This window comes from Camelus ferus, chromosome 12 (assembly GCF_009834535.1).
Source record: "Camelus ferus isolate YT-003-E chromosome 12, BCGSAC_Cfer_1.0, whole genome shotgun sequence".
NCBI classification, from domain to species: domain Eukaryota; kingdom Metazoa; phylum Chordata; class Mammalia; order Artiodactyla; family Camelidae; genus Camelus; species Camelus ferus.
The window spans coordinates 64,206,937-64,233,673 of record NC_045707.1 but is presented as its reverse complement, the minus strand read 5'-3'; the positions used below and the strand labels follow the sequence as shown (position 1 = coordinate 64,233,673).

Here is a 26,737-nt window from a genome sequence, read left to right as displayed (position 1 = left end):
TAATTCAACCTCATCACCAATGGCTGAGGCATCACACAACAGAGAATACGGCTTCTGCAAAGCTGAGGTGTGCCACCTTAGCTAACCACGGCCACGTTAGAGATGAAGATCATCATTCCACCAGGTGGCTCCAGATGAACGTTTTAAGCACAGCACCACCTGAACACAATGATCAGACATGGAAAAGCACCAATGTAAACAATGTTATTTTGCAGAAAAAAAGGCACATGCATATAATTTTGTGTCCCCCAAATCTTCAATACGTTCAGTCTGTCTGGGAGGATATCTGTGATCTTGCTAAATGAGACTTTTTCAGAGGACAGCTGCTCCTAACACATGCAGCGCTCAGATATCTAAAGTTACAAAGCCAAAGTAAGGTTTTAAAGGGGTTTGAACGATGATGGCTTGATACATCCACAGATGTTGTTCCTTGTGTTGCCATATAGGACAATAGAAAATATCACAGCAAGTATCTAGAAAATAAAATAAGAAGGTTAATGTGGAATCTAAGGAAAGCTCTGGAGACATCATAAATAGAAAATGTTGCATGTGAAACATTCTGGCGACTGACAGTTCTAATGTTATTTATCTAAGTTACCTCTGCTACTGGGAAATTAGAGACTTTGATGGGACAAAAGAACTTTGAGCAAGTTCTCTGAGTATTTTTGTGAATTAATCAGGGTTTTCTAGTCAATCCGCTTCTAACCAGCCCTCTTTGGTTGTGCAACAGCGGCTGTCACCAAAGCATCTCACCTTCCATGAACACACACGTCCTTCTGTAGGGCATGGCCCTGGAACTCTGGGGAACTCGGGTCTCTGGGGCCAAAGGTACCTACTGTGTCTTTAAAGGCTTATGATCATCTGGTTTAGATCATCTGCATAAAAATCAAGGAGTGTAGAATTTCTCTTGCCATATTTTTAGGCATAGCCAAGAGGAATGAAAAACAAGGTAACTTTATTTTTCTAAAAAAGCTTCTAAATCCAAGGGGGATGGCTTAATTCAGGAACTTCCTTAGAAGTGAAAATATACAGCTGAAAATCTGAGGCATGATTTCCATCTCATTAAGTGGCTCTCCCAAGAACAAGTGACCCCCAAACCTGCCCTAACTGGTTCTGAAGTTGGTGAGTGGCATGCTGTGGCTTTGATGTAGAAATGACAGAAAGGACCTGCGTGTATTCCAGATTGAAAGCTTGCCTCTCCACCCCTCTGAGGGGGTGCCGGGGAGAGAGGTGAGGTGCCATTTATGCTGAGTCACCTCAAGTGCTCCTACTGGACAGAGACATCCAACTTCAGAATCCTTTCCTGGGAATGCATCTCAAATGAGAACTGCTGCCCAATGTTTTTCCTTCAAAAAAAAAAGACCAATTTTCTGCAAAAATAATGATTTTTATTCAGAACGTTCTAAACGTCATTCTCTGAGCATGACTTAGAAAAAATCCTTAAAATTTAGTCTTTTGCCTTGGTCCCAAGCCTCAAGTCTGGGAGACGAGTATCAGGAAAGAAGGAAGAAAATGATCAAAACGGTAGGTGAGGCAGCTCTGGTCCTTCCCTGTCCCAGACTTGAAACAGAAGCCCCACCCTTCACCAGCAGACTAGACAGTGAATAGCACACTTTCTCGTATTTCACTGCCTCTGAAAAGAAAATATACCACTCTTCAGACAAATTGGGAATAATTAAACAAGATTCATCACATAGTAATATATGCAAAGACTCAGGATAAGCTTGCTGAGTAATGTGCACAAGTTCTCATATTCTGAAGCCACCTAAAAAAGTGTAAAATTATCATTTTTTTCTCTCTTTTAATTGTTCCATTCCTAGGACCTGCTGCCAGGACAATTTATTATCCTACAAAGTGGTGGCTATCAATGTCAATGGGTTTTTTTTTCCTTAATTAAAGTGAGGAGAGAAAGTGCTGATCACTTTTTGTGCTTGTAAGGTAGTTGCTATAGTCAGATAAGGAGGGAGATGATAATCTGGTTATTTAACTTAAAATATTGAGAATTTCAATGTCTAGAGATAAAAGTTTCTTACAAAACAAAGCATTTTGCATGTAGATTTCTAGCATCCTATCTCAGCAGAATCCCTCAGGTATATGTCTTTAAAAGAGCCATGAAATTAACTATGGGCCCTGTCCATCAGAGCCTTTGCCTAAACAGACTAACACCAAAGATGTAAATGTCAAATGGTAGGTTTCTTCATATGATTTTTTTCTATGGAACTAGTTTGAATGTGTTTTCTGCAGGGAGATATTTACTTCTGTTTCCTTCTTAAAAGTATGTATTAGGATTTTTCTGTTCACATATCTTTGTGTTTTCTTGAATTTGAACTTGGGAAACAGTAGATGGGCCTTTGCGTGAGGCAACTAGTGTTATTAAGACGGTAAGACAAACTAATGTACATCTTTTGGGAAACATTTTTATAAACTGACTATCAAGACTATTTTCAAAGCTCTTTTTTGAATAAAAAAGGGAAGTAAAATATTTTTTTTTCTTCAAATCCAGGAAGGCAAGTTCTAGATTGAAGGAGTGAGCAAAAAAAAAAAAAAAAAAAAAAAAAAAAAATTCAAACAGTTCTTTGAATCAACTATTTACCATATCTACATATAGTCTAGAAATCACACTTAATTTAACTGGCATAACTCAAAACTGGTTATATTTTTTGTGATATTGCCATGTTCATTCTATACCTATAAACTGCTCTATGAAAGGTTTTTAGTTAGATATTTCCCTATGTATATCTTTAGAACAACCAAGAGAATATCTGATATGTAACAAACAGATAGGTTATGCCAATTTCATAAAATACTGAAATACTATTCCTCTTGTAATCTTATTTTCCATTAGGTGTCTTTACATTCCTGGCAATGCCTTTGGCTACGATATGAGAGACATCAGTCTTCCCAGTTGATTAGGTCCTTATTTTCTCTGGCTTTGCTTTTGAAAAGCTTCTTAAAAGCATCTGTGGGTTGTAGCCAAAGTCAGTTGTCTGAATTTCAGTCTAAGATGGAATCCAACACTTATATGGACACTTACATTGAATGCCTCATTGAAAGCTTGCCCATTTACAATCTACTCTACCAACATATGTGTGTTTTATGTTTATAGATATATGAGTATATATGGTGATTGCTCACTCACCTCCACCACCATTAACTCATATTTCTAAATTAGCATAAACCCCAAATGCAAAGCAGAGAAACAAAGGACATTTTACAACAGGCAGAATGGAGAGAAATGGACCTGTAGCACAGCACCGTTTAACTTAGATCAGATATCAGACATAAAAAAGACAGCCCTATGTACCAACTAGAGAATGCTTCATATTTGGACCTATTCATTTAGACTACAAGGAAGTCATGCTTAACAGCCCAATTTGCTGTTCATAGTCCCTACGCTTTCACTTATGATTGGCTGGGAAATTCCACTAGAAACCTAAATGACCACGTAGAATACTAAATTGCTTTAATTTTAGGTCAAATTCCTCTCTGACAGTGATGTGGCACAAGTAAGAGGTAAAAGCTACCGGAAAACCCAAGGAGAACATTGTCAATACTTCCTGAGAGAGAATCAGAAGTCACTCAACTGAGCAAACCAGCCCTCAGAGGCATTATCTACGGAGCCACCTCATGTCTTTAGGATTCTTGCCAATGCCCCAATTAGGGTTACATGTGAATTTGACTCACATGATATCTAAATTAACCAAGATCTGGGATGATTCCAAAAACACTTCTTTGAAACAGATTTTGTTTCATTTTGTTTTGTTTTTGGAAACAGTTTTATTATTTATTCTTTATTTTTGCAAAGAATTCCAGGCCACGTAAAAAAATATCCTTCAGGTTCTGAAAAAAAAAATCGTGCCAGGAGAGTCTCTCAAGATAAAAATCCCATACAGGATTTTTTTTTTTTTTTTGCAACATCAATAATCAAATTGATGAGAATAACTAAGGAAACCTCAAGCAGAGCTTTAAAACGTCTCCAAGTGAGTCCACAGTCCTTACAGTGAGAAAATCAATTGTCTAGTTTCTGGAACTTGCTAGATTTCTCTAGAATGAAGTAGCAAGAAAGAGAGCTCCTCACACCCTTGAGCTCAGTTTTTATTTTCTGTTTCAAAACTAGGAAGAGAGATAAGAAATTGTCATGTTGGTAATGCTTGTGTTTTTGTTTGGTTTAGTGCTTTTCCTTCTAACTTCAGGAAACATTAACCCTTGTGCTAGTTTCCAAGTGGGACTAAGAACTATGTAGATATTAATTCAATATTTTTCTCTTAAGAGGGAGATCATTCAGAAGTAATAGCTTCAGCCCTGCTGAATTCTTGAGACTCTAGTCCCCACCCCAGACCCAAGTCCCACAGAAGCCGATTTTGGGACGCGGGCACTGGGAACCCAGTGCTTTTCTGAAGTACCCAGTTTTCATTTGGCTCATCATAAGTAATTGTTAGAAAAATTAATGAACAAACAAGGAAGAAATGAAGAGTTAATAATGCAAGATTGTACTGTACCTCAACAGCTGCCAGTCCAAACGCTAGTCCAGTAACTAAGGAAAAATGTCTAGAAACAAGGCCTCTTACCAAAGGAAGGCATGTCTGTTAAAAAAAAAAAAAAAGCATAAAAAGTTACCTTTAATCAAATTTTGACCTTACTTTAGTTAAGATTTTTATTCCTTGGGTTGACTTTTTACTTTGCTATCAAGGAACATACTTGACAAAAAGGAACTGAATTATTCTTGCCACTCCAAGCTCCTCCCCTTTCTGAAAGGTAACTGTTGTGGTTCGTTCATACATCAGGAAACATTGGAGGAACAAAGTTTTGCTTCAAATACCTAATTGCTGAATCTAGGGATTATTTAGCTAGAAATAGTCATTTTATCCTAACTTCTGGTTGTTCATTTTATAAGCTGTTTTCACCTTGACTGTGTTATTTTTTAGGTTTGTGATCTGCAGCAGAGAGTTCCCTCGTTGAGGTTTCAGCTAATTATTGTGCAGATTTTCATTTTTAAAACAAGGTTTTAGGTTTTTTTTTCCCAAAAATCCCTTAATAATATGTGCCAGGGTTGTTTTACCTTAAAAAGGAAAAAAATCGTTACATCCACCATTGTGCCCTTAACTTTAGACAAAACAGAGAATTTAGAAAGTTGTCTCTCTGCCACATTTTTAAACATTTATTCAAACCAGCATGGAATTCCAAGCTTAAAATAGTTTAGACCAGACCTAAAAATTTCAACAATTGTTAATTACATGGATAATTTTGAAGATGGAAAAATAATATAGTGGTATCATCTATATTGCCAGAAAATATGTCATCCTATGATAGTCTTATATGTGCAAAGGGCTAAGAAAATATTGCTATTTGTTAAATCAAAGTTCTCCACGAGGTTGAGTAAGACAGTCTTTCCCCCTTCATTCCTGAATGTAATGGGTTTCTCCATTCTCATCTGATCCAAAGTGGTAAACATTAGAGGAAATTATTACATCATTTAAGATTAATGATGAGATGAATGAGATCTGTGAGTCACGTTCATTATATTTGAGGGGTTTTCTGCCCCCTTCCTCTTTAGATAACCAGGTTACCTTGGCAAAAGGCAAGGGGGGAAACAAATGTGAATTATGGCCATTCCAGATTTCTTATTTTTCCGGACTTCTTGCAAACGACACTGGACAGATGGAAGCATTTTATGAATTTATGATCTTCCTTTTGAGAAACTGGTGCAGCTATCAGCCTATCTTCGGCTGAATTATGTGTGAATTTGGAGCGAATATCTATTATTTTTCAGGATAATGCTAGAGCTTTTTAAAATCTATCCTGAGAAAAAAATCTTGGGGTTGAATCTTGGACAGCAGACACAGTAAGTGCAATTGAATTTACTAATTTCCTCGTTATCATAAACGGAAAACCTTGTTTACACCATATGTATTTCCCCTCTTCTTTGTGGATACTGTGTCACTAAAATTATGTAGGAAGGAGGAACATAAAAAGTAAGAATAAAATTTAGTGATATTATTTTGATGCGTAAAAGACACAGGTAGTCCTATAACCTGGTAGATAACTTCTCCCCAGTATGTTACTTTATATACTAGTATCAGCAATTTCCCTTCAGAACAGAGTCTTCTTAATTTTGATAAAATTAGTAAAAGAGATGTGGTCACAGGTAAGAAGTTTCCCTCGAGATACTTTCTATTTCCTAATACATATTTAACTTCAGTAGCTGTTACTAAGCCAATGCTAGATCGAAAAAAATCTTTCTGATGTAACAGAAATTAATTCCTTGAACTGTAAAAGCTTTCATGTCTCTCTCTCAACTAGACTATCATCTCCTAGAGAGTCCAGAAGCATGTGTGATTCCAGGAAGTGTCTGTCTGACACGTAGTAGGCACTGAAGAATAATAGCAAATAAATATTAATATCCATTGTCGGTTTTGTACACATTCCTTCCAGGCCAAAGGAGCAAATTATGTAAAGCCCTGTGGTAAGAGACAGATATGTCCTTTAGGAAGCTGTATCTTGAAACCCAAAGACTGAGTTAGATGGGGGTCCTATCACATAGTGTTCCTTCCCTTACCCAAGAAATAGCGATAGTTCATTGGACTGAAGTTGCCTAATTATCTTTCTCTCTTCCTTACTACGGCATTCACGCCACAAGCGCAGACATCATGCCCTATTCAGGAGTGGCTCTCCAGCAGCTGATAAAAGGCCAGCACAGAGGAAGTGGTCAATGAATATTTGATGGGTTAAGCAATCATAGCAAATACGACACCCGCATGTTGACAGCTGCAACTGACATAAACATGTCATCTACAACACGTAAAAGATAAACTCAGCTTTTCCAATGGACCTCAAATATATGAGACAGCTTCTAAGTTGGAGCAATCATTAGGCAAACTGACAGGTACACTTAACTTCCAGAGCTGAAACTTCTAAAGACCAAGCCACTCCTTTATACCAAATACAATTATTTGAGAAAAGGAAACTGCGATTAGAAAAAGAAAGCTTTCCTTTGAAAATTAAGGTGAAAATATAGATTTCTAAAACTTATGTCAAAATAGAAAAAAATAGAGAAAAATCATGGTTAAAGTCACCAAAGAGAGGACAAAATTAACTTCTATAAAACTCTTAGTTTGTACTTTGCAGTAGAATGTTTCTGTGATCTATTAAAGTTGAGTTTAAATGATGCCAGACTCCTAGAAGAAATAAAATACTTTTAGTTTTTATATCTGCTTTTATCTTTAAATATGGATTTCTTTCTTATTTAGGAAATCCCTGGAACTTTGACATCATGATTCCCTTTGAAAATGCTGCAATTTAATTTTTTGTAGAGACTTTCGTTGTGAGAAAATTAAGAGAACCACTTACTGTGCCAAAGTTGATTTGTTCTCACCTGTTTGTAAATAGTTTTTCCACTATAACTTGTACAAGAAGAGTCTGATGCATCTGGACATTCACATGACTTGTAATAGTACTGAAAATTATTTCCCCAATCAGAAGCTCCATTGACCAAACCACAGCATTTATACTGTTTGATGAAAAGTAGATATGAAAGTCACTAGAGAGGATAAAAACAATGTCAAAACACTGAATCACATTCTTCTGAAACCACTATTAAGATGTTTCTTATACTAAAATACCGTGTAACTCACTTCACTTACCTCTCTGAATGTGGAAGCAAAAATGAAGGAATCTTCCATGTTGGCCTTAATATTAATGAAGGAAAAACAGGGTTCCAGATGCAAAAGTCTGAGGAACTTGGAAAGAAGATAAAAAACTCACCTTCTAGTTTTTAATAGCCAAAGAGAGGGGCAGAATCAGATTTACGCTTCCTAGATCTTAGGAAAGAAGCTTCCAGAGAGTTCATGGAAGAGTCAATGTCTCTTTAAAGAACTTCTGCTTAAAAAAGATGAGCGGTCTTAAAAATGAAATTTCTATCTCATGATCTTTGCTCACTTTTGGAGGAGATGGGGGAACAGGTGAGAGGCATCTCAAAGGCCAAAGAAAATGTTTAGTGGGCCTTCCAAGGGATTGAATTTTACATGGACATCTGTAAAACAGGAAAGGGGTACAAATGAAGAGTGAAAGTCTTAGAATGATGTCAAGAAGGTTAAGACTCAGAATAAACCAAAACATGGGGAGACACTAAGGAAAGTTGTGGTCAAGTTTGGGCGAAGGAAAACAAGGAAGCGGTAAGCCCAATGACTCAGGCTAATGGCACATAACATTATCAGATGAAAGAAAGTACTCATCTCTCCTTGTCTTATTTGCTCTAATTAGGAGGAAAAATTTTCATGCAGAAAAGTTAAAAAAAATGCTGAAGGAAATAGAACAAAGACTAGCTGGTTTTCTAGGCTCGAATGCTTTGTGATGCCAGGATATTGAAAGAATTTTCACTTACTGGCTGGGTGACCGCGTTACCCATGTTACTTAAACCTCTCTGTGCCACAGTTCCTTCATCTGTAAAATACAGATAATAGTTGCTAATAATCGTCTCTAATTCATAGATTTGTTGTAAAGATAAAAATAGAAGACCCACGTGAAGATATGAAGTGTTTAGCCCAATGTCTGGCTTATAGAAAGTATTCAACATGTGTTTACTGTTTTTGTTTCGTGGTTGTTGCTGTTTCCATTATGCTCTCACGTGAACGTGATCTGTTCAATACTGGTATCAATAATTTAGATAAAGATATGGAAAGTATCCTTCCATAGGAAAGTATCCTATATCTGTAGTTGATATAGAGCTGGGAGTGATGGTTACTACATTGGAGAACAGAGCCCAAGTGCCAAAGACAGTTCAAACAATGGGCTTAAGCCAACAAGTTCAACTGAGGCGGTTATGAAATCTTGGGCTTTGGCTCGAAGAGTTAATTGCACAAATATATGACTCAGTAGATATTTATATGACAAAGAGCTGGAGATTTCAGTTGGTCCCAAGGTCAATCCAGCTAGCAAAGAGGGCGATCTTCAAACAACCTCCTTTCTGGTTTCCACAGTAGATGATTAATGGCTGACTCTTTCTGATTTAATAATCTCGAATAATATTAATTGACACAGCCACTCCAGATCAAAAAGAAGGTAAGCCCCACCAGATACATTCACAGATCAGTCCACTTTTGGAATACGATATTCCTTAGGGAGGCACAGAGACACGCAGGAGACAGGGCAGGAGGTGGAAAGGCCAAACTTAGCAGAATATCTAGTCATCAGATCAGATGTGGGAGTGGCTGAGGTACAAGCTGGTCAGGATGTGTCGAAAGCATTACAATGGTTAGATAAACAAGGATGTGCAGTAAATGACACAACAATCTCTAGAAAAATAGTCATCTCTAAGAATCCAAGAGGGGCATGTTTCACTAGCATGTTACCAGAGAATTTGGGTGGGAATTCCCTGAAAATCAAAAAGAAAACCACTTCGTATCTACAAATTATCTACGTATGGTGGAGCCTCAGGCCACCCAGCTAGAGTTTGGGGTAAGATTCTTTTTCCAAGGAAGCATTACTTTAAAAAGGTAAAGTCGGGGAGGCTATAACTCAGTGGTAGAGCGCATGCTTAGCACGCACAAGGCCCTGGGTTCAATCCCCAGTACCTCCATTAATAAAGGAATAAACAAACCTAATTACCTGCCCCTCAAATAAATAAATAAATAAATAAATAAATAAATAAATAAATAAAATTTCTAAAATAACTTTTTAAAAAGGTTTTTTAAAAAAAGGGAAAGAAAACCCTGGTAGGCTGAAAAAAAGCAACTCAGAATAGACATTAAGAGAGAATCATGGCTCTATAAACACAAGGAGCTTCAGGTACAGGAATTATGCACAAGAACAGAAGTAATTACAAATAATGATAAACAGAACAGAGTTGATAAACAGCCCCCTGGTAGTCACTAAGACCTTGGATACCAGGGACAACGTGCACAAGTGACTCATTACCTGACCCAGAGACCTGGGGGTTACCTGTAGTACATTTTGTCTTAGATCAACAAACAGGGAAGATGAAAGATACTCAGCCCCACCCAGCGGAGAAACTGAGCTGCCTAAATTCTCCCTGCTTCAAACCTGGGTTAATCTGGACTCTAGAGTGGGAATGATCCGGAGGAGAGAGGATTGGGGAAAGCAGTTCAGGGGGAGCTGGGAAAAGCACAGAACAGAGGAAGTTAAACAGGGACTGCCATATCAGGTTTCAGCTCCTGGAAATGATGCCTTAAGCAGAATTTTTACAAGCTGGAGTCTATCCAGATAGGAACTGGGGAATGCTCTGGAAAAAAAAAAAAATTCAACCTGATAAAGAGCTCAAAAAACCAAGGATGTTTCAACTTGAAAATGAAATCTTTTAGAAGTCATATGAGAAGTCATTTTCAAAGAAAAATTTGCAATATTTAAAAGTAGATTTTCTTTTTCCTCGGAAACTCCAGAAGGAAGAACTGGGACTAAATGATACGAATTCTAGGGAGGAATTTTGTTTCAAATTAAGAAAGAAAATATTACTCATTAGACTTGGATGTAAGGGGGACGGGATGGGCAAAAAAGGGAAACCTTCAGCTCTTCAGTATTTAATTAGAGGGTGGATGAACAGAAATATAAAATACTTCAATTAATGAGAAGTCAGGTTAAATGTTCTGTACATCCAGCTCTCCTCTAACATTCTGAGAATTTCTATGACATATGCAAAAGAAATGCTACTTGTAGTTAATATGATGGGAATTCTGAGTTAAGAAGATGTGGTTGTAGGGGGCAGGGTATAATAGCTCAGTGGTAGAGTGCATGCTTAGCATGCATGAAGTCCTGGGTTCAATCCCCAATACCTCCATTTAAAAAAAAAAAAATATATATATATATATATATATACACACACATACACATACACATACACACACACACACACACACATATATGTATACACATACACATAATTACCTCTTCCCCCCAAAAAATTAAAAGAAAATAAAACAACAAAAAAAAGGTGTGGTTGGGAGTTTGACAGACCAATATTTTAGTCAAGCTTCAAAGTACATGTAGTATTTGTAAAGAAAGAAAAGGAGAAAGTCCACTCCGAGGATGAGGAATCATGCAGAGGCAGGAAGGCAGAACTGTGTAAGAGATCCTGAGCACACAGACCTGGCTGGACTGGAGTGCTTTCTTCATGGGGTAGTGTTTAGTAATGTTAAATTATTAGGCAGGAACCAGATAGTAGAATATCTTCATTACCTGCCCAAATTTTGACTTTTTACCCTAAAGACAGTGAGGTGGCCAAAGTAAATAAGTAAGAACATAAGAGAGGGGCTAGCATACTGATTAAAAAGAATTAATGAGTCAGACAGATCTGCATTCAAATTCCAACCCCATCACTTGTTAGCTGTCAGATCTCTCTCAGTCATAATCCTTTCATCTGTCTAACAAGATAGTGAGGATAATGGTATTATTCATCTTACAGAGTTGTGAGAGTTAAAGGAGCTACTGAATGTAAATCCTGGAACATACTAAGTAGCAATAAATGATAGCTATAATTATCTTTTACAAGAGAAAGGAGGGCAGGGAGGCAGAAAAAGAGAGATTCTCCAAGCATCCCAAACACACTGTCCTTCTAAGCAGTAAATATTAAAACAATGATTGATTTGGCTCAGTCAAGGCTTAATCTGTCATAAACATATCTTCTTCATCTCTGTCCTTCTAAACTGTTTCAGAACTTCGTAAGAAGCTGGAGAAAAATTAGAAACATTCCTGGATTTTTCTTATTGCGTGGTGACAGAAAAATCAGCCAAAATCTGCAAAAGGGAGTGATCTTTCAATCTTTAAGGAATACACCTATTAAAAATTAAGTAAATCTATAACTATGTCCAACTCCCCCCAAACCTACAAATTCTAATTACCTTTTCTTGAATTTCAGAAAAGGCTTTCTGGAACATTTTTCTATCTTCATTTTTTAAGCTCAAAAGAGACATGTTAGCATGGGAACCGTCATTCAGAACATGGTCAGTCTGAAAATTGAAAAGCATTGTGAAATTATTCATGCCAGAAGGCGGCATGTTAATTTTTTAAAGTTTTCCAAAATTTCCAAGTATCGTATGTGGACACACCTTAGTTTTGAGAGTAAATGCTAGGATACCTGCCGACACCTGCAGCAGTAGGACCAGAAGCAATCCTATAAGAAACTGGGAAAAAAAAAAAAAAAAAGAAAGAAAAGTAATATATATGTTATCCCCAGTACATTCAGGAACACCTGGGGACATTTTGGGACGGTGCGTCTTTCTGCATCCAGGATCATATTCTATTTGGAGTAATAACCATGCTCTTCACTTATTTCACCCTTGGCCTCAAGAATCAAATTTGGGGCCATATTCTCCAAAGGCTGACCAAGGAAAATAGTCTACATCAAAATTGATTAATAGGATTACAGGCAATGGTATGACATTGAATCGAGGGAAGTTTGAAAACTTAGATGAAGTTATTTGAATATTATCTTCCTCTATCTTCATCAAACACAACTCAAACTTCAAAACAAATTTCAGAACTGACTTCAGAACATTTCTACTGGACTTACTGTGTAGCACAGGGAACTATATTCAATACCTTGGAATAACCTATAAATGGAAAAGAATCTGGAAAAGAATATATATGCATAACCCAATCACTTTGCTGTACACCTGAAACGTTGTAAATCAACTATACTTCAGTAAAAAATTAAAATTAAAAAGAAACAAAAACTACATTTCTACCACTATCAGAATCACCCGGGGTCTTGTTATAAATGTCGAGTCCTGAAATCTGCCCCAGATCTACTGAATCCTAAATTTGGAGGATCCCACAAATTATTTTTTAAAAGAAGCTCCTCATGTAATTAAATTCTCCAAATTGCAAATGAGGCATATTAATCAAAAAGCAACTACCAGGGTGCTATTAGAGTTCTGTTCAAACTCTGTCTCTGGGGGGAGGTACAGCCCAGCAGTAGACTGTGTTCTTAGCATGCACATGGTTTCAGGTTCAATCCCCAGTACCTTCATAAAAACAAAATAAAACAAAACAAAAACTTCTGTCTCTACCTTCCCTCATAACAAACCATCAGTTAAAATATATTTGTTCTGGGGCTGACACAATACTCATTTTATTAGAGAAACATATTTAGATGAGATCCTAACCCAATCTATTCTCCATGAAGTTTTCTAAGCGACAGATCTGATTACCTCGTGCCCATACAGTTTTCCTAGCATGGACTGTGATTTGACCGTAGTCCACACTCAGACCCATCCTCCATCATTTACTGAAAAACCTCTGACATCCTCCAGCCGTATCCAAGGCCTTGCAGTTCCCTAAACACTGTACCTCCAGGCTTTCTCCCTGGAAATCTCATCACCCCCACCCCCCAGTAAACACCTTATTCACTTCTGCTTCTAGTTTGAAAGTTCCCTCCTCTACCCTTCACCTTCTCTTCTGGGGCCACTTCCACTGCAGCTAATAGTTTACTCATCAGTCTCCCCTTATGGATTCTAATTGTCTTCGTATCCACGTATCTTACAGTATCTGGCATGGAGCAGCTACTCTGTAATTGAATGAATGAAAGGCTAAAATTTTTCTTCTAATCTGAGCTAAATATATTAGCTTCCACAACCAACCCTCTAAACAAAAGGGAAGAGCGTTTCATCAATCTTGGCAAGTCTTTTAGATAGACAACGGGGATGGGAGATAAGCCTCAGAAGTCTGAAGGATGGGTACTGGGATTTGTTGGGAAGACTCACCAAAACAAGTATGAAGCGGTTTTCTTTCATGGCACCACAGCATCCCAGGAAACCCAGCATCATGATGATGCTACCCACAGCGATCAAGATATTTGCAGCAATATTGGGGTTAGTGCCTAAGCCCTCAGGACTGAGAATCTGAAAATAAAAAAGAGATTAATGACAGAAAATCCCTTTTGTTGATGTTTGTTATTCAACAAATAACCATTGAGTACCTACTATGTGCCAGGCCCTGCTCTAGGACCTTGAGATACCTCAGTAATCTAAATAAGCAAAAATTCCTGCTTTCAAGGAGCTTACATTCATTCCATTGCTGTCTAGATAGTGTTTCCAATTTTGTATTTTTCTAAGATGATACATTGGGTGTTGGGTGGAAGAAATGCAATGGGACTTTAAAACACCAATTTAAAAAAAAAAAAGCTTAGAGGGACCTGTAGTTTCACCCATGATATGATCTTCGGTTTGCATATTTTGGGTTTTATACCTAAGAGTAGCATCAAAAAGCATGTTTTAATGGTTTAAGCCAAAGCTCCTCAAACTACTGATAGACTCCACAATATGAGTGAATCTCGAAAACAGTTTGTTGAGATAAATAAGCCATATTCAAAAGAGTGATTGCCGCTGTATGATTCCATTTCTATGGCCCTCAAGAATAGGTAAATTTAAGCTACAGTGATGGAAGTCAGAGTAGTTTTGGACTTTAAGCAGAGTAGGAAGGAAAGAAGGAAATGACTGCAAAGGGGTATGAGAGAACTTTCATGAGTTAACAAAAATGCTTTGCACTTTGATTGCAATAGTGATTACACAGGTCATTACATTTGCCAAAATAAACAATAGAAATTTAAACTCAGAAAATAAAATGTCTAGTTCCTGATATTCCATATCAAGTCTAACTCCTTGTTCCCAGGAAGCATAGCCTGTAGAGTCTTCCAGAAATTCTCTATTTCGCCTGGGATATTGAGGAAAGTATTCTAGGGCCCTTTATGATGGGTTGGGCTACTCACTCTGAATAATTCAGTCCTTCTCCCCCACAAGCATGTACTCTTTATCACTCTCATAACACCTAGCTTCAATCTACTGCTTGCCCTCCAGATATGTCCAGAAATAAATCACAATTACAAAGTGAGACCCAGGGCCTGTGTTATGTATGAGAGCTACATGTAGCCCATCTATCTCTTTAAGATCTCGAGCTACTGGACCATTTCTAGGTAGACCAGATAGACCACTAGTTCTTACACTAACTCAGTGCAAGAATCAACTGCAGTGTGCAGTCAGCTCCTTGAACAAGAAATACCCAAATAAAACAACAAACAAACAAACAAACAAACAAAAAACCCTACTACTAAAGCTCTTTACTTCTTAAAAGACTTTTTAAACCAACCCCTTAGCCTGGAGGAAACCTTTATTTTTGACAGTAAATAGTAAGGAATATGCTGAAGTTGTAAGAGCACTAAAAAAGCAAAATCTATATTCCAGTCAGGGTCTTTATAAACAACTAAGTTTCTAACCCGAGAACTGTTAACGAACCCTACCGGGCTCCAGTTTCCCACTTATACAGGAAATGAGGTCAGCCTCTCTTATACCTAAGGTTTCCCTTGTCTCTAAGAGTCCATGCTTACAAATCATGCTTCAGTCTACATATTTAGAAGGCTTGCTCATGTCCTAAAGATTTTTTGTCTGTTTTTTCAGGGGTCTTGTTCGGTGTTTGTTTGTTTGCTTAATAAGATTGGAGCTAAGAAATCAGGTTTGTTGATAAATAGGCTGGGCATCTGAGTCAAAATAGATAATGACAAAAAAAGCAGCAATAGGAAATCCGTTCCATCCATTCACCGTTAAACGCTGCTTCACTAGGACACGGTAGCCAGTGTAGGAAAACCCGAAAGTATCCGAGACTATTAATGACTCACTAGCTGAGTTATCAGGACTTTGCTTAGACAGCCCCCATATAGAAATAGCAGGTCACGCATCTACCGCTGAGACCTGGGTAATACAGCCCGCATATGCAGGCAGAAAATGAAGCACTTCTATGAGGCTGGTCTGGGCAGAGTGACCCACGGCCAGAGGGGCCAGAAAGCTGTGTGTTGGCCACCTGAGGATCACTGTTTCAAGTCCAGCCCAACAAGTGGCTATTGTCACTCAGAACAGAAGAGGAAATCTGAATCCAGGTGTTTATTTCAGGAGAGAGCGGAGTTTAAGAAGCTGTCTTGGATGAACGCTGTCTTGTGTGTGTCTTAGGACAAGGGGAGAATTTCTGCAGGAAGGGAAATGGCTGAAGCTGAGGAAGGGGGCTCAGGGTCCTCTGGATTCTAAAGGATCGCCTGGCCCAGGATGGCTGCCCATGTGCTTAGTGTCACGTGGTGCCGCGTTCATCCTGAGGGAGAACGAGGCGTCCCTAGGAGGCACTTTTGCACAAAGAGCTTTGCTAAAAGATGTGCACAAAGACATCCCTGACAGCCTTCTTTTCTGTGTTTGTGCTCAGGTTTCTCCTAAAACTTCTCCCTCTGTTTTTCTACTAGTAAAACTCAGTTCTCTGCACAGTCTTGATTCTTTGTCACTGACTTCGACTAAATATAAATCAAGTCAATTTCACGTAAGTCAAGCTGGTTAAAGTTGTCCTGGCAGATGTTAACTTTTGTTCAGGGTTAGAGGCTGACAGATCACCAGAGTCACAATGTAACTAAAGATGCTGTCTAGCTCTATTAATTCATTCTTGCCCCCGAATTTGGAGTAACACCCTCTCAAGGACAACAGTTCTTTAATACGTTCAATTTGTGTGATTTCTTAGACCAAACACCAAATTTGTTTACCAGAAGCACTAGGGGAAAAGAAAAAGTGTTCCCCTATCAACCAGAAATAAAATTTTCAAATAAAAAAATAAAATAAAACACAGACATCTGTGCATACACATCTTAAAAAGGCCAAAACACCCTGTAAATCAGTGGCTGCTAATCTCTGTGCTTAATGATAAGTCCCAAAGTCAGACGTCAGCTTCTAAATGATTCTGTACATCTTCAAATACTCAGGCTCAATTGCAGAGCTGGAGGACTTCGAGAAGTTACACTGATTAGTATAAAACAATAAATGTAATCCTGACGGACTAGGTTGTTACCAGCTAGTTGCCACATCCGTCCCCCATTCAGCACAAAGAAGCAGCTCATTCACCAGTGTGATTCTCTTAGATTCTTCCACAGTAGAAAGCAAAGTTTAAAAGAAGAGAAGAGAAAAGGAAAAGAAAGAGAGGAAAGAGGGAGGAAGGAGGGAAGCAAAGCAGGAAGGATGGAGGATGGAGGAAAAGAAAGAGAGAGAGAGAGAGAGAGAGAGAGAAGGAAGGTTCAGAAAAGCCACCCATTTTAGGAAAGGAACCAGAACAGATGTCAGTTAGTTTTTAGTCATTGTTTCAACTAGGCTATGTCCAGCGCCATTTAACTGCGCCGTCATAGAGTAAGTTTTAATAGAAAATGCATTAACTTAATTTCTGGTTTAATAGTATCTTAATAATTATTAAATAGGAATTGACATTCCTCTTTGAGAGGGAAACCTTATTTGGGCAAACACCCTGAAAAAGCCCTAGCAATAGAAGGTGGGATCTGAATAGTGGCAAGAGCCCAGACACCAAAGAACAAGGTAACTGCCCTGCGTGAGGGAAAAATAAGAACCTGGGGGGAGGGGGGTGGAGCACTGCCCCAAGAAGGGAGCCAGGAAATGGTGCCAGGCACCGGGCTGAGTAAAAGTAACAGAACAACCCTCCCACACCCTCACCCTTTCACCCACCACACGCTCTTTCCACATTTGTGACACTGCGAACAGAAACAGCGTGTGTGGAATCCAAAGACTGAAGCCAGAACTAAGTAGGTAAGCTGAACTTGCTCCAGTCCTGCAGAAATCTGGGTGAGAGCTTTGCCGCGCGTGGAACGGTGTGCACTGGGGGAGAGGCGCTCGTGCTCATCTGACCTTGACAGCACAAAGCAGGACACCGCAGGTCCACTGCTGAGTGACACCACCAGCCTCCTACTGTTACAAGGGGTCACCCTCAGTACTTGTTACCCCAAGTAATTACCAACTATCTTCATCCCTTGTTGTCCTTTAAACACGGATTCAAATTCTTCTCTAAGAGAACGTCTCACTTCTCTCCCTTCTGGAGCACCACCCCACCTTGGGAATCAGCCAAATTATTGTCAATACCTTGCACTACAAAAATTGCTCTCGGTGGGGAGGCAAGGTGGGCTATAGCATCTAGACACACTTCAGGCTGCACTTAGGCAAATAGCGAAGGAGGCTGATTTCTGCTTTGGCCCCTTCCCATCTCCATTTTCACTGCAATCTTCCCGTTTTTGAGAATGACACCTTCTCCATCTTCCAGAAGAACCAATCGATGCCTAGCACAATGCCAGGCACATCATGAGTAATTTTGATTACTTAAATTGAATTAAATTAGAAAATCACATAGCAGCACAAATGATTACATGAGGCAGTTAAGGAAACAGCTATAGAAATATTATTATTATTGTCATTAATTACTTCATCATTATAAGAGACATAGACTACTTTGGGAGCAGAGAAACTTGTATTTACTCATTTACCTCTCGACCATCTTTGCTTTCTCGTAGCCAAATTGCCGTTGCCAGGATGACGACACCACACAGCTGAAGAAAAAAGAAAAAATGCTGGAGTGGACCTGGGATAAACTGCAGCTCTAATTCCACACCCCCTAGCCATCTGATTACAATGGCTTGGCATTAGTTATACCACTGCGACCTAAAAGACATAAATGACGCACATTCATGTGCAGAGAAGGACTAAAATGGTCTATTGGTAAACTCGACAAGAATCATCTGTTTCCCACCCACAGGCCATTCACAGGCCTAGGATAAGAAGTCGTCTCTACAAAAGAGGGGAGAGAAAAGATGATTTTCCCTATTTTAACTCTTACTCTGCCTGTGTTTTTGCTGGATTTTAAAATACAAAAGATAAGTCACAACAGTTTAAAGACAAAAGTACCCTTCATAGGCCCCTGGGTTTGTCTCTGAGAAGTTGTCTTAGACCAAAAAAAGGAAAGGAATAACTAATTAATCACCAAACATTCCTTCACAATTCAAGAAAACAAGAAGTTAGGATGTACAGAAAACGGCAGAACACTTGACAAAATTTGCAGTTAAGCAGCAAGGGTTTACGATGCTTTTTGTACCCAAATAAACTCTTGTAAAAGTTAGCTCTTTTAGGTAGTAAAGTTCTCCCAGAGAAGAGGAACAATGAGGAACAGTATTTAAAGTCTTAAATTCCTTTAATGACTTTACCAGATTATTTAATTTGGACCCAGGCCAACACGTAAAATGTGAAACACCCTTTACTCTAATATAAAGAAAACTCTTCGTCTTTCAGGGTTTTCTTTTCTTTTCTTTTCTTTTTTTTTTTTTTTTAAGGTATAGATGTTGTGGCCTCAAAAAAAAAAAATCAAAGATCTATTATTTGTTAGAGATGTTGACGACAAACTTGGTAACATACCAGACACAGCAGGCCTTGGAGGCCCTTCTAGACTATTCTGGCCTTAAGGTGATCTGACAGAGAAATGTCCGAGTCTTCCAAAACCCCATGACCTTGTAGCACCATTGCTTTCATTCATGGTTGGGCCATATGCCTGAAACCCCAAAATAACAGTTTCCCTTAATGGTTTCCATTAGGTCTATGGTGGAAGAAGAGTCAAGGGCTTTGTGAGAGGAATAGGGAGCTGAATAACCAGCGAATCTAGGCTGCCTTAAAGATGCCCCACATCATCTAGGTTCAAACCCTTCATTTCAGATAAAGAAACCGGACCCCTGAAAGATACCAACAGTCACGTGGTGTAAATCCAGCCCCACTCCCAACCCAGCCCCGCCCTCACTGCTTTCTCCAACTCCTACAAGATGACAGATGCAATGGAAAACCAAAGCTTTTTAGCCAATCACCAAATAACCTACATAATTTCATTATCTTCTAAGTGTTCACACACGCATACAATAAAACACAAACCATTGAAAAAACAGCTGTAGAGCCTGAAGACCCTCATCTCTTTTCCTCCTTCCTCTAAATCCTAATTTCATTTGCAGATGGAGATACACGCTTCATGTCAGTGGGTCTTTGTTAATAAATAAACCTGCGAGAATTTATGTCCAATGATAATGAGACCCTCTGGGATTTTCAGTAATTTTACAGCAGTTGGAGTTTTGTTATTCTGATTTGCTCACTGAGATTTTTTCCTTTCTTTTTCTTCTCCTTTCACAAGTAGATTTACATTCATTGTCTTAACAGTCACTCTGGCTTTTAGCTGTAACTGAAAATAACATTAATTATCTGAATAGCTATTACGATTGTCACCCTTATCTGACTTTTCTTATGAAACTATTAATGAGAAAACTTTAAGGACTGCTTCTTAATTGACTCATTAAATTAATTAAAAGTACTTGATTTTCTATCAAGAACAATCCATTCGAGAGCCATGATTGATACTAACCTATTTTATCCCAACTGTTACAAGACTGACCATCATAATGGTTCCTGGAGCCCTTTCTCTAGGTTGGCTAAGGGTTTGTTGCGAATCTTTTTATAGTGTTTTAAACAGTTTGGAGTGTGAGTTGCGCAATGTGTCTCTCTCTGCCCTACTTCCTGATAATAAGGTTGTAAAAGGAAATGGGCTGACATGTTGGGCTCCCAGGTCAGCCGGCAGTGGACCCTGCAGAACTGCCCAGGCCTACTCCCCCCTCACCCATTTCTGGTTCTCTTTGAAGAGAGTCATTGCCGTTGCCACTCAGCTCTCATGGAACATCTTTCTTTTTATGAAACTAGGATGCTGTTGGTCTGAGCCAGCAGTCTAAGTAATTAGGTAACTGATGTCTGCGATGGACCAAATTATGTGCCCCCTAAATTCATCTGTTGAAGCCCAAATCCTCAATGCGACTGTATTTGAGATAGAACTTTCAGGGTGTAATTAAGGTTAAACGAGATCATAAAGATGGAGTTCTAATATGATGTGACTGGTGGCCTCATAAGAAGAGGAAGGGAGATCTGTCTCTCCATACTTGCAGTCATTGGGGAGGGGCCACGAGAGGACACAGCAAGAAGGCAGCCGTCTGCAAGCCAAGGATGAGAGCCCTCACCAGGAGCCAAACTGGCTGGCACTTTGATCTTGGGTTTCCAGCCCCCAGCACTGTGAGAAAATAAATTCCCGTTGTTTCAACCAACCAGTCTACGGTACTTCACGATGGCAGCCCGAGCAGACTGAACAGGGCAGAAGCTGAAACTACATTGAGCTTTTTCATTGAAGTATAATTGATTTATAATGTTGTGTTAGTTTCTGGTGCATAGCATAGTGATTCAGTTATACACATGTGTATGTGTTTTTTTCAGATACAAGATATTGAATATAGTCCCCTGTGCTATACAGCAGGACCTCGTTGTTTATCTATTTTCTATATAGTAGTTTGTATCTGCTAATCCCACACTCCTAAGTTATCCCTCCCCACTGGTAACCATAAGTTTGTTCTCTATGTCTGTGAGTCTATTTCTGTTTTGTAAATAAGTTCATTTGTATCATTTTTTAGATTCCACATATAAGTGGCACCATTTGGTACTTGTCTTTCCCTGACTTAACTTCACTCGTATGTCCATCCATGTTGCTGCAAATGGCACTATTTCATTCTTTTTTGGGTGAGCAGTATTCTATTGTGCATTTATAGATCACAACTTCTTTAACCAATCACTTGTCGATGGACATTTAGGTTGCAGAAGCTGAAAACTATAAAATGCCAGGAAGAAAATGGGAAGCACCCTCCAGGACGAAGATAAATGGTAAAGAACAAGGTGACTTTGCCTCTTCTCTGACGGTGTGTACCCCAATCCTCCGTACTCCTTCCCTCTCAATTCTATCTTTTGATTTGGGCGTTTATGAAAATGTGTTTGAGGAGTGTTGAAAATGGAGGAAGGCACATGGTGCCCTGCTAGGAGGAGGCATGGTTTGTGGGCTCTACCATTATTGGTCCAAAATGAGCACTCTTCAGAGTAGCTTAAGGGAAGCCTTCCTGTGCCACTCCAGATAGAAAACCTGGATAACTACAAGATTTGCTTTTACAGTGACCCCAGAACACTGGAGGCCATCACGACTGGAAGCAAGGATCCTGACAGCCCTGACATTTTAGGTCAGTGCTGCTGCTGTCACTGTTGTTGTTAATTAATCTTCAAGTTTCTTCTTTTATAAAACATCTATTTAAAAGTCTAGTTTAATTGCATTGTGCTAAGAGAATGGAGACTGTATAGTCACATGTGAGAATTTTTTATATTAATTTAATTATTTTTTGTCCCATTTATTTTGTTCTCTTCTTCAGGAGTATGAATTTTTGAATTTCCATTCTCTGTTCTCTGTCTCTATCATCTTTATCTAGTCACCTGTCAATGGAATTTAAGTTACTTCAATGTCTTGGCTATTGTAAATAGTGCTGCTATGAACATTGGGGTGGCTGTATACTTTTGAATTAGTTTCCTCCAGTTATATGCCCAGGAGTGGGATTGCTGGATCACAGGGTGAGTCTATTTTTAGTGTTTTAAGGAATCTTCATACTGTTTTCCATAAATGGTTGCACCAAACTACATTCCCACCAACAGTGAAGGAGGGTTCCCTTTCCTCCATACCCTCTCCAGCATGTTATTTGTAGACTTTTTGATAATGGCCATTTTCACCTATTTTCCTAATTTCAACCATCGTGATTACTTTGAACCTATGATATACCTATTAACTACTGTACCTCCAGATCACACTAACTTGCATCAAACTCTAGCATGAGTGATTAGCAATGATTTTTACTTTCCCATGTTTTTCTTCAATTACTAATTCTAACAGATGGAAATCACTGCATATGTATGTGGCATATCTCAAATTCTCTCACAAAAGAAATTGCTGTGTTTAGCTTAAATAACCATATGCATGTCTTAGAGATATTCCAACATCTGGCTCTACTTTGCAAAAGCTTGTTTTCTCACAAGTTACACCAGAAAGAATGCATTTGAAAACATAAAGTCATGGATATCTACAAGAAAACCACATCAGTGGGACCGTAAAATACTTGCTTAAGTAAACATTAGGAATGTGACAAATTGCAAATTTCCTATGAAGGACTGTAAAATTCCAACCGCGAACTCTGGTTCGGGAGAAGAGAGGAGAGTGGAGATAGGAGTGGTTCCTGAACCTGAGAGACGACTCCTGTTTTCTAACTTTTGATAAAAGTATTGATTCTCTACCTGTTGGCTGAGATGTTATCATTGGTCTTTACAACTGTTGCTCTTGACAACTCCACCTTAAGATATCTCATATAAAGTCTGTAGGTCCCACCACGATGCTGATGGGAAGAGCAAAGCCTTTTAAGGGAAGTTAGAAATATCTCACTGAAACCCGTAGCATCAGAAAGACTTCATTATCAGAAAAACAGAGATAATGGTAACCATAAAATAATCAGAACTCTCCAGGAAAGCAGGGACAATGTCTGAGGACAGCATGGTACAGATCTCTACAGTTCATCTTGTTCTCTGATCTTAAATATATAATCCTGAACCTATAACCAGTGGCTTTTTCATTTGTTTTAAATTCTGATCTATTTCAAATTCCTGATTAGCTACTCAGTGAAACACTGACCTCTAATGTATTTACAGTAGCCATTAACACTTTATATGCTGTTTTTATACAACAGAGATATATTGGACTATTTCATCATTTGAGGATTGCTACTAGTTTGAACACTTTGAGATACATTATTATAAAGGAAGCCATGCATTTATTGGCATATTTATATTTTGGTTTATTAAAATGGCCCATATATATTGTGTGTCACAGAAAGACAATGGTTGTAGCTTTTTAAAAATAGGTATCAGGACTTGGAGAAATAGCTGATTCCACATCTGGGGTCAAGAAATAGGGAAGTGAGCCTGGAACATTTTATCATCCCCAAAAGTGAAGAAGTTATCAAAGTTATTAGGAATCATGTCAAAAGGACTCAGGAACCAACCTGAAGATGCTCCCATTGGCCAAAAATGGAATTAAAATGCACATCAGCAAAGATAAGAACTGTGACGGCATTTAAATCTATTATTTCATAGGGATACTTGAAGAAATACTTATCACTATTGTATGATACTAGAAAACTAACTCATCATTTTGAAATTTGTTAAGAAAAGAGTGAGAAACAATTATGCTGCATTTTTAAAAAAAATAAAAACTAGGAACTAACGGTTATCAATTAGCAAATGCTAAATTTCTCTTCAAAGAATTCCAGCTAATAGATGAAAAACAAAATAATAGAAATAGAATATCACCAATTTGAAACTCTTAGTAAACTGACGGGTTTAAGTTCTTCAGCATCAGTAGCTACTAACATCACAAAAAGAGAGACAGTCAGATAGTATATGACTTTTGATGAAAGAACAAAATATCTCTTATAAACTGGTTGTGCCCCAACCTCAAAATAATAACCCGAATCTTATCAAGCGGCCAAATGCAACTACAAAATTGGAGATAATACAGAAGACAGGGGAACATATTAAACTATACCATGGGTATGCAAATAGCAAAATCCAGATTGTGGGAAATGTGATAAGACAAACTAAAACACACCAGTACATAAAATTTCCAGGGTGGGGAAAGAAGAAGATGGAGGGAGAACCTAAAGATGAAAGTTGACATAAAAGATACCATCCACTGCTCATGCTGGGTGGACCTTACATGCATTCGAATTCAAAGGGCAATTGGAAAAATGCACCCTGGATGGAGGTCTGATAACTGATTTTAAAACTCTTCTTAAGTTTTTAGTGTGATAAAGACATTGTGGTTACGTGTGTTTTCTTTTTTTAAAGAATTATTTGTCTTTCAGAGATCTATACTAAAATATTCACAGGTGAGATGTTAAATCCAGAATTTGCATCAAAATAATAGGGGTTGGGGAAAGTGGATGAGAACATGGACAAGGAGAGACTGGCCGTGGTTCCATGGGCCCTGGTGTCATGGCTCCTGGGGCTGGACGAGGGGGTTGATTACCCTTTTCTGTTTCGTGAATGTTTGAAGTTCTCCATAATAAAAAGCTAAAAGCAAAACCAAGCAAAGTACATAGGCATTTCTTTGTTTATATCCTACTCTCAATGTTTAACCAATTTTAAATGTTTCAAGGGAAGAAATTTATCAGAACAAATTTTTAAAATCTGGCCTATTCATCAGCTTCATTTAGTTTTTGCCAAAGCAGCGCATTTTTCTAAGGAAAAAAGGAGGTACAAAGAACAAACCTTTACTTTACTTCATTCATTTATATTCTCACCTACTTAATTTACTTCACCAATATATCACTTGTACTCAGTGGGGTTACTGACACTGAATGGAAAGTCATTCTAGGAAATCAGACTGTATTCATCTACTTAAGCTTAATTAGATACATCACAATTTTAATAGGACAGAAGTTTACCAACATAGAGATACCAGTTGTCTATTTACCAAAGATAACCAGGTAGAAAATGAAACTGGACTCTCTCCTGCTTACACTGCATAAGCCACCTTCTAATCCAGTAGACGAAATAATTCTTTCATTTAAGTACTTGGGGCTATTTCTATTGATTTACTTTTGACCAATCTTTCATTGCACTAAAAATAACATCAATTTTCCAATGACCCAGTGTGTCCTTTACTTTTTGGCCTTTCCATCTCTCACCTTTCCATTTTTTCAACATTAGATGCTACTTCCCCATTTACTTGCTGTTTCTTATATTAGCAGACTTTCAAGAGAAACAGAAGAACTTGCTGAAACACAAACCCTGTTAATTAAAAGGTGGGGTGATGACACATCAAAATACTAACTTTAAATTGCTGACACAAAACGAGTGGCTTAGTTTAATCTTTCCGTGGTTAAATGATTTGTTTCTCTCCCAAGTTGATTATAACTCCTTGTTTCTTCTTTGGGTCTCTGAAAACGATCCTTTTCGCATGTCTTTCTCATGACACCCCAGCGTTCACCTGTTTCAAGCCCAGATGTAAAGGTTAGAATTTAGGGGTTGTGCTCCAAGTAGGATCAGATCAGATTTTTTCCTCAAGGTCCTTAAACTAGGGAGGACTGCATGATCTACAACTAAGAATAACTGTCCTTTAATTAAGGGGCAATTTTACGTCTGTGATTGGTTTGCAACAGTATCAAAACGTTTATGAAACGTTTATCCCCACAGATCCTGAAATGCACTTTTTTCGAGTCACTGGCTCATTTTCAGTTACTGAGACAACCAAGGAAAGAACAAACGCATCCAAACAAGTGAATGGAAAATACATTCGCCTCCTCCTCCTATTTCTCCCGTGCAGAGTCTGTTCTCATTTACGATATTTATATCAAGATCCCCTTTCTGGCATAAAATTGATAATTACAAGAAAAAACACTTACCCAGAATATAAAGTTGAAGATAAATATAGAACATTTTACACAGGCATTCACACCTGCCATGTCGGAAAAGGATCAGGAATCCAGATGCTGAGAGTTTCACTGTTCCTTACAGGACCGTCCCGCGAATACTCTGGAGTAATTTGCCTGCCGAGATTTCTCCCCTCACAGCTTCAGAGCAGAAATAGAAAAGGAAGAAGTTTGTGGGGTGGGGGTAAATCCAGTCATTACAGTGGACTAACAAAACGAAAGTACCCCACACATTTAAGAACCACAAGAGCTATCTCTAGGCAGGTGTGTCCTTTTGCTTGTCATGGCTCCTGGGGTACTGGGACGGAATATTTATGATCCTTTTGAGACAGGAGGGGGGCAGGCACAGCCATTCAAGGAATGCTGCAGCAATTAACATCAAAATGGTGAAAGATTCAACCCCCAGTAGGCCTTGAAGCTCAAGATGGTGGGAGATCAAACTTCTAGTAGACCTTGAGCTTCATTATACGCCCACTGTAATACATTAACATGGTGAATAACACGCCCACAGTCACCATGGCTGTCCCCAGGCGAGCCACAAAAGGTCAAAGAGTGGGAAATGGCCAACTT

The 26,737-nt window shown here is 38.5% G+C and overlaps 1 protein-coding gene across 1 annotated transcript; it reads right to left on the bottom strand.

Moving 5' to 3' along the window:
• Positions 1-62: 62 nt before the first annotated feature.
• On the bottom strand, positions 63-26,501 carry TSPAN8 (tetraspanin 8). Its single transcript, XM_032493763.1, has 8 exons — positions 26,141-26,501; positions 18,293-18,355; positions 13,713-13,850; positions 12,057-12,131; positions 11,850-11,957; positions 7,373-7,507; positions 4,500-4,583; positions 63-159 (listed from the first exon to the last, which is right to left on the bottom strand). The coding sequence occupies exons 1-8, from the start codon at positions 26,198-26,200 to the stop codon at positions 97-99; spliced, it is 726 nt and encodes a 241-aa protein (XP_032349654.1). The 5' UTR covers positions 26,201-26,501; the 3' UTR covers positions 63-96.
• Positions 26,502-26,737: the final 236 nt, after the last annotated feature.

Excerpts from the sequence above, each read along its gene's own strand:
- TSPAN8 (XM_032493763.1), bottom strand. The coding sequence starts at position 26,200 with ATGGCAGGTGTGAATGCCTGTGTAAAATGTTCTATATTTATCTTCAAC. Across the intron at positions 18,356-26,140 it reads TCTTCAACTTTATATTCTGG|CTGTGTGGTGTCGTCATCCT; the intron begins GTAAGTGTTTTT and ends TTTTTTCTTCAG. Across the intron at positions 160-4,499 it reads TTGGACTGGCAGCTGTTGAG|GTGGTGCTGTGCTTAAAACG; the intron begins GTACAGTACAAT and ends CATTGTGTTCAG.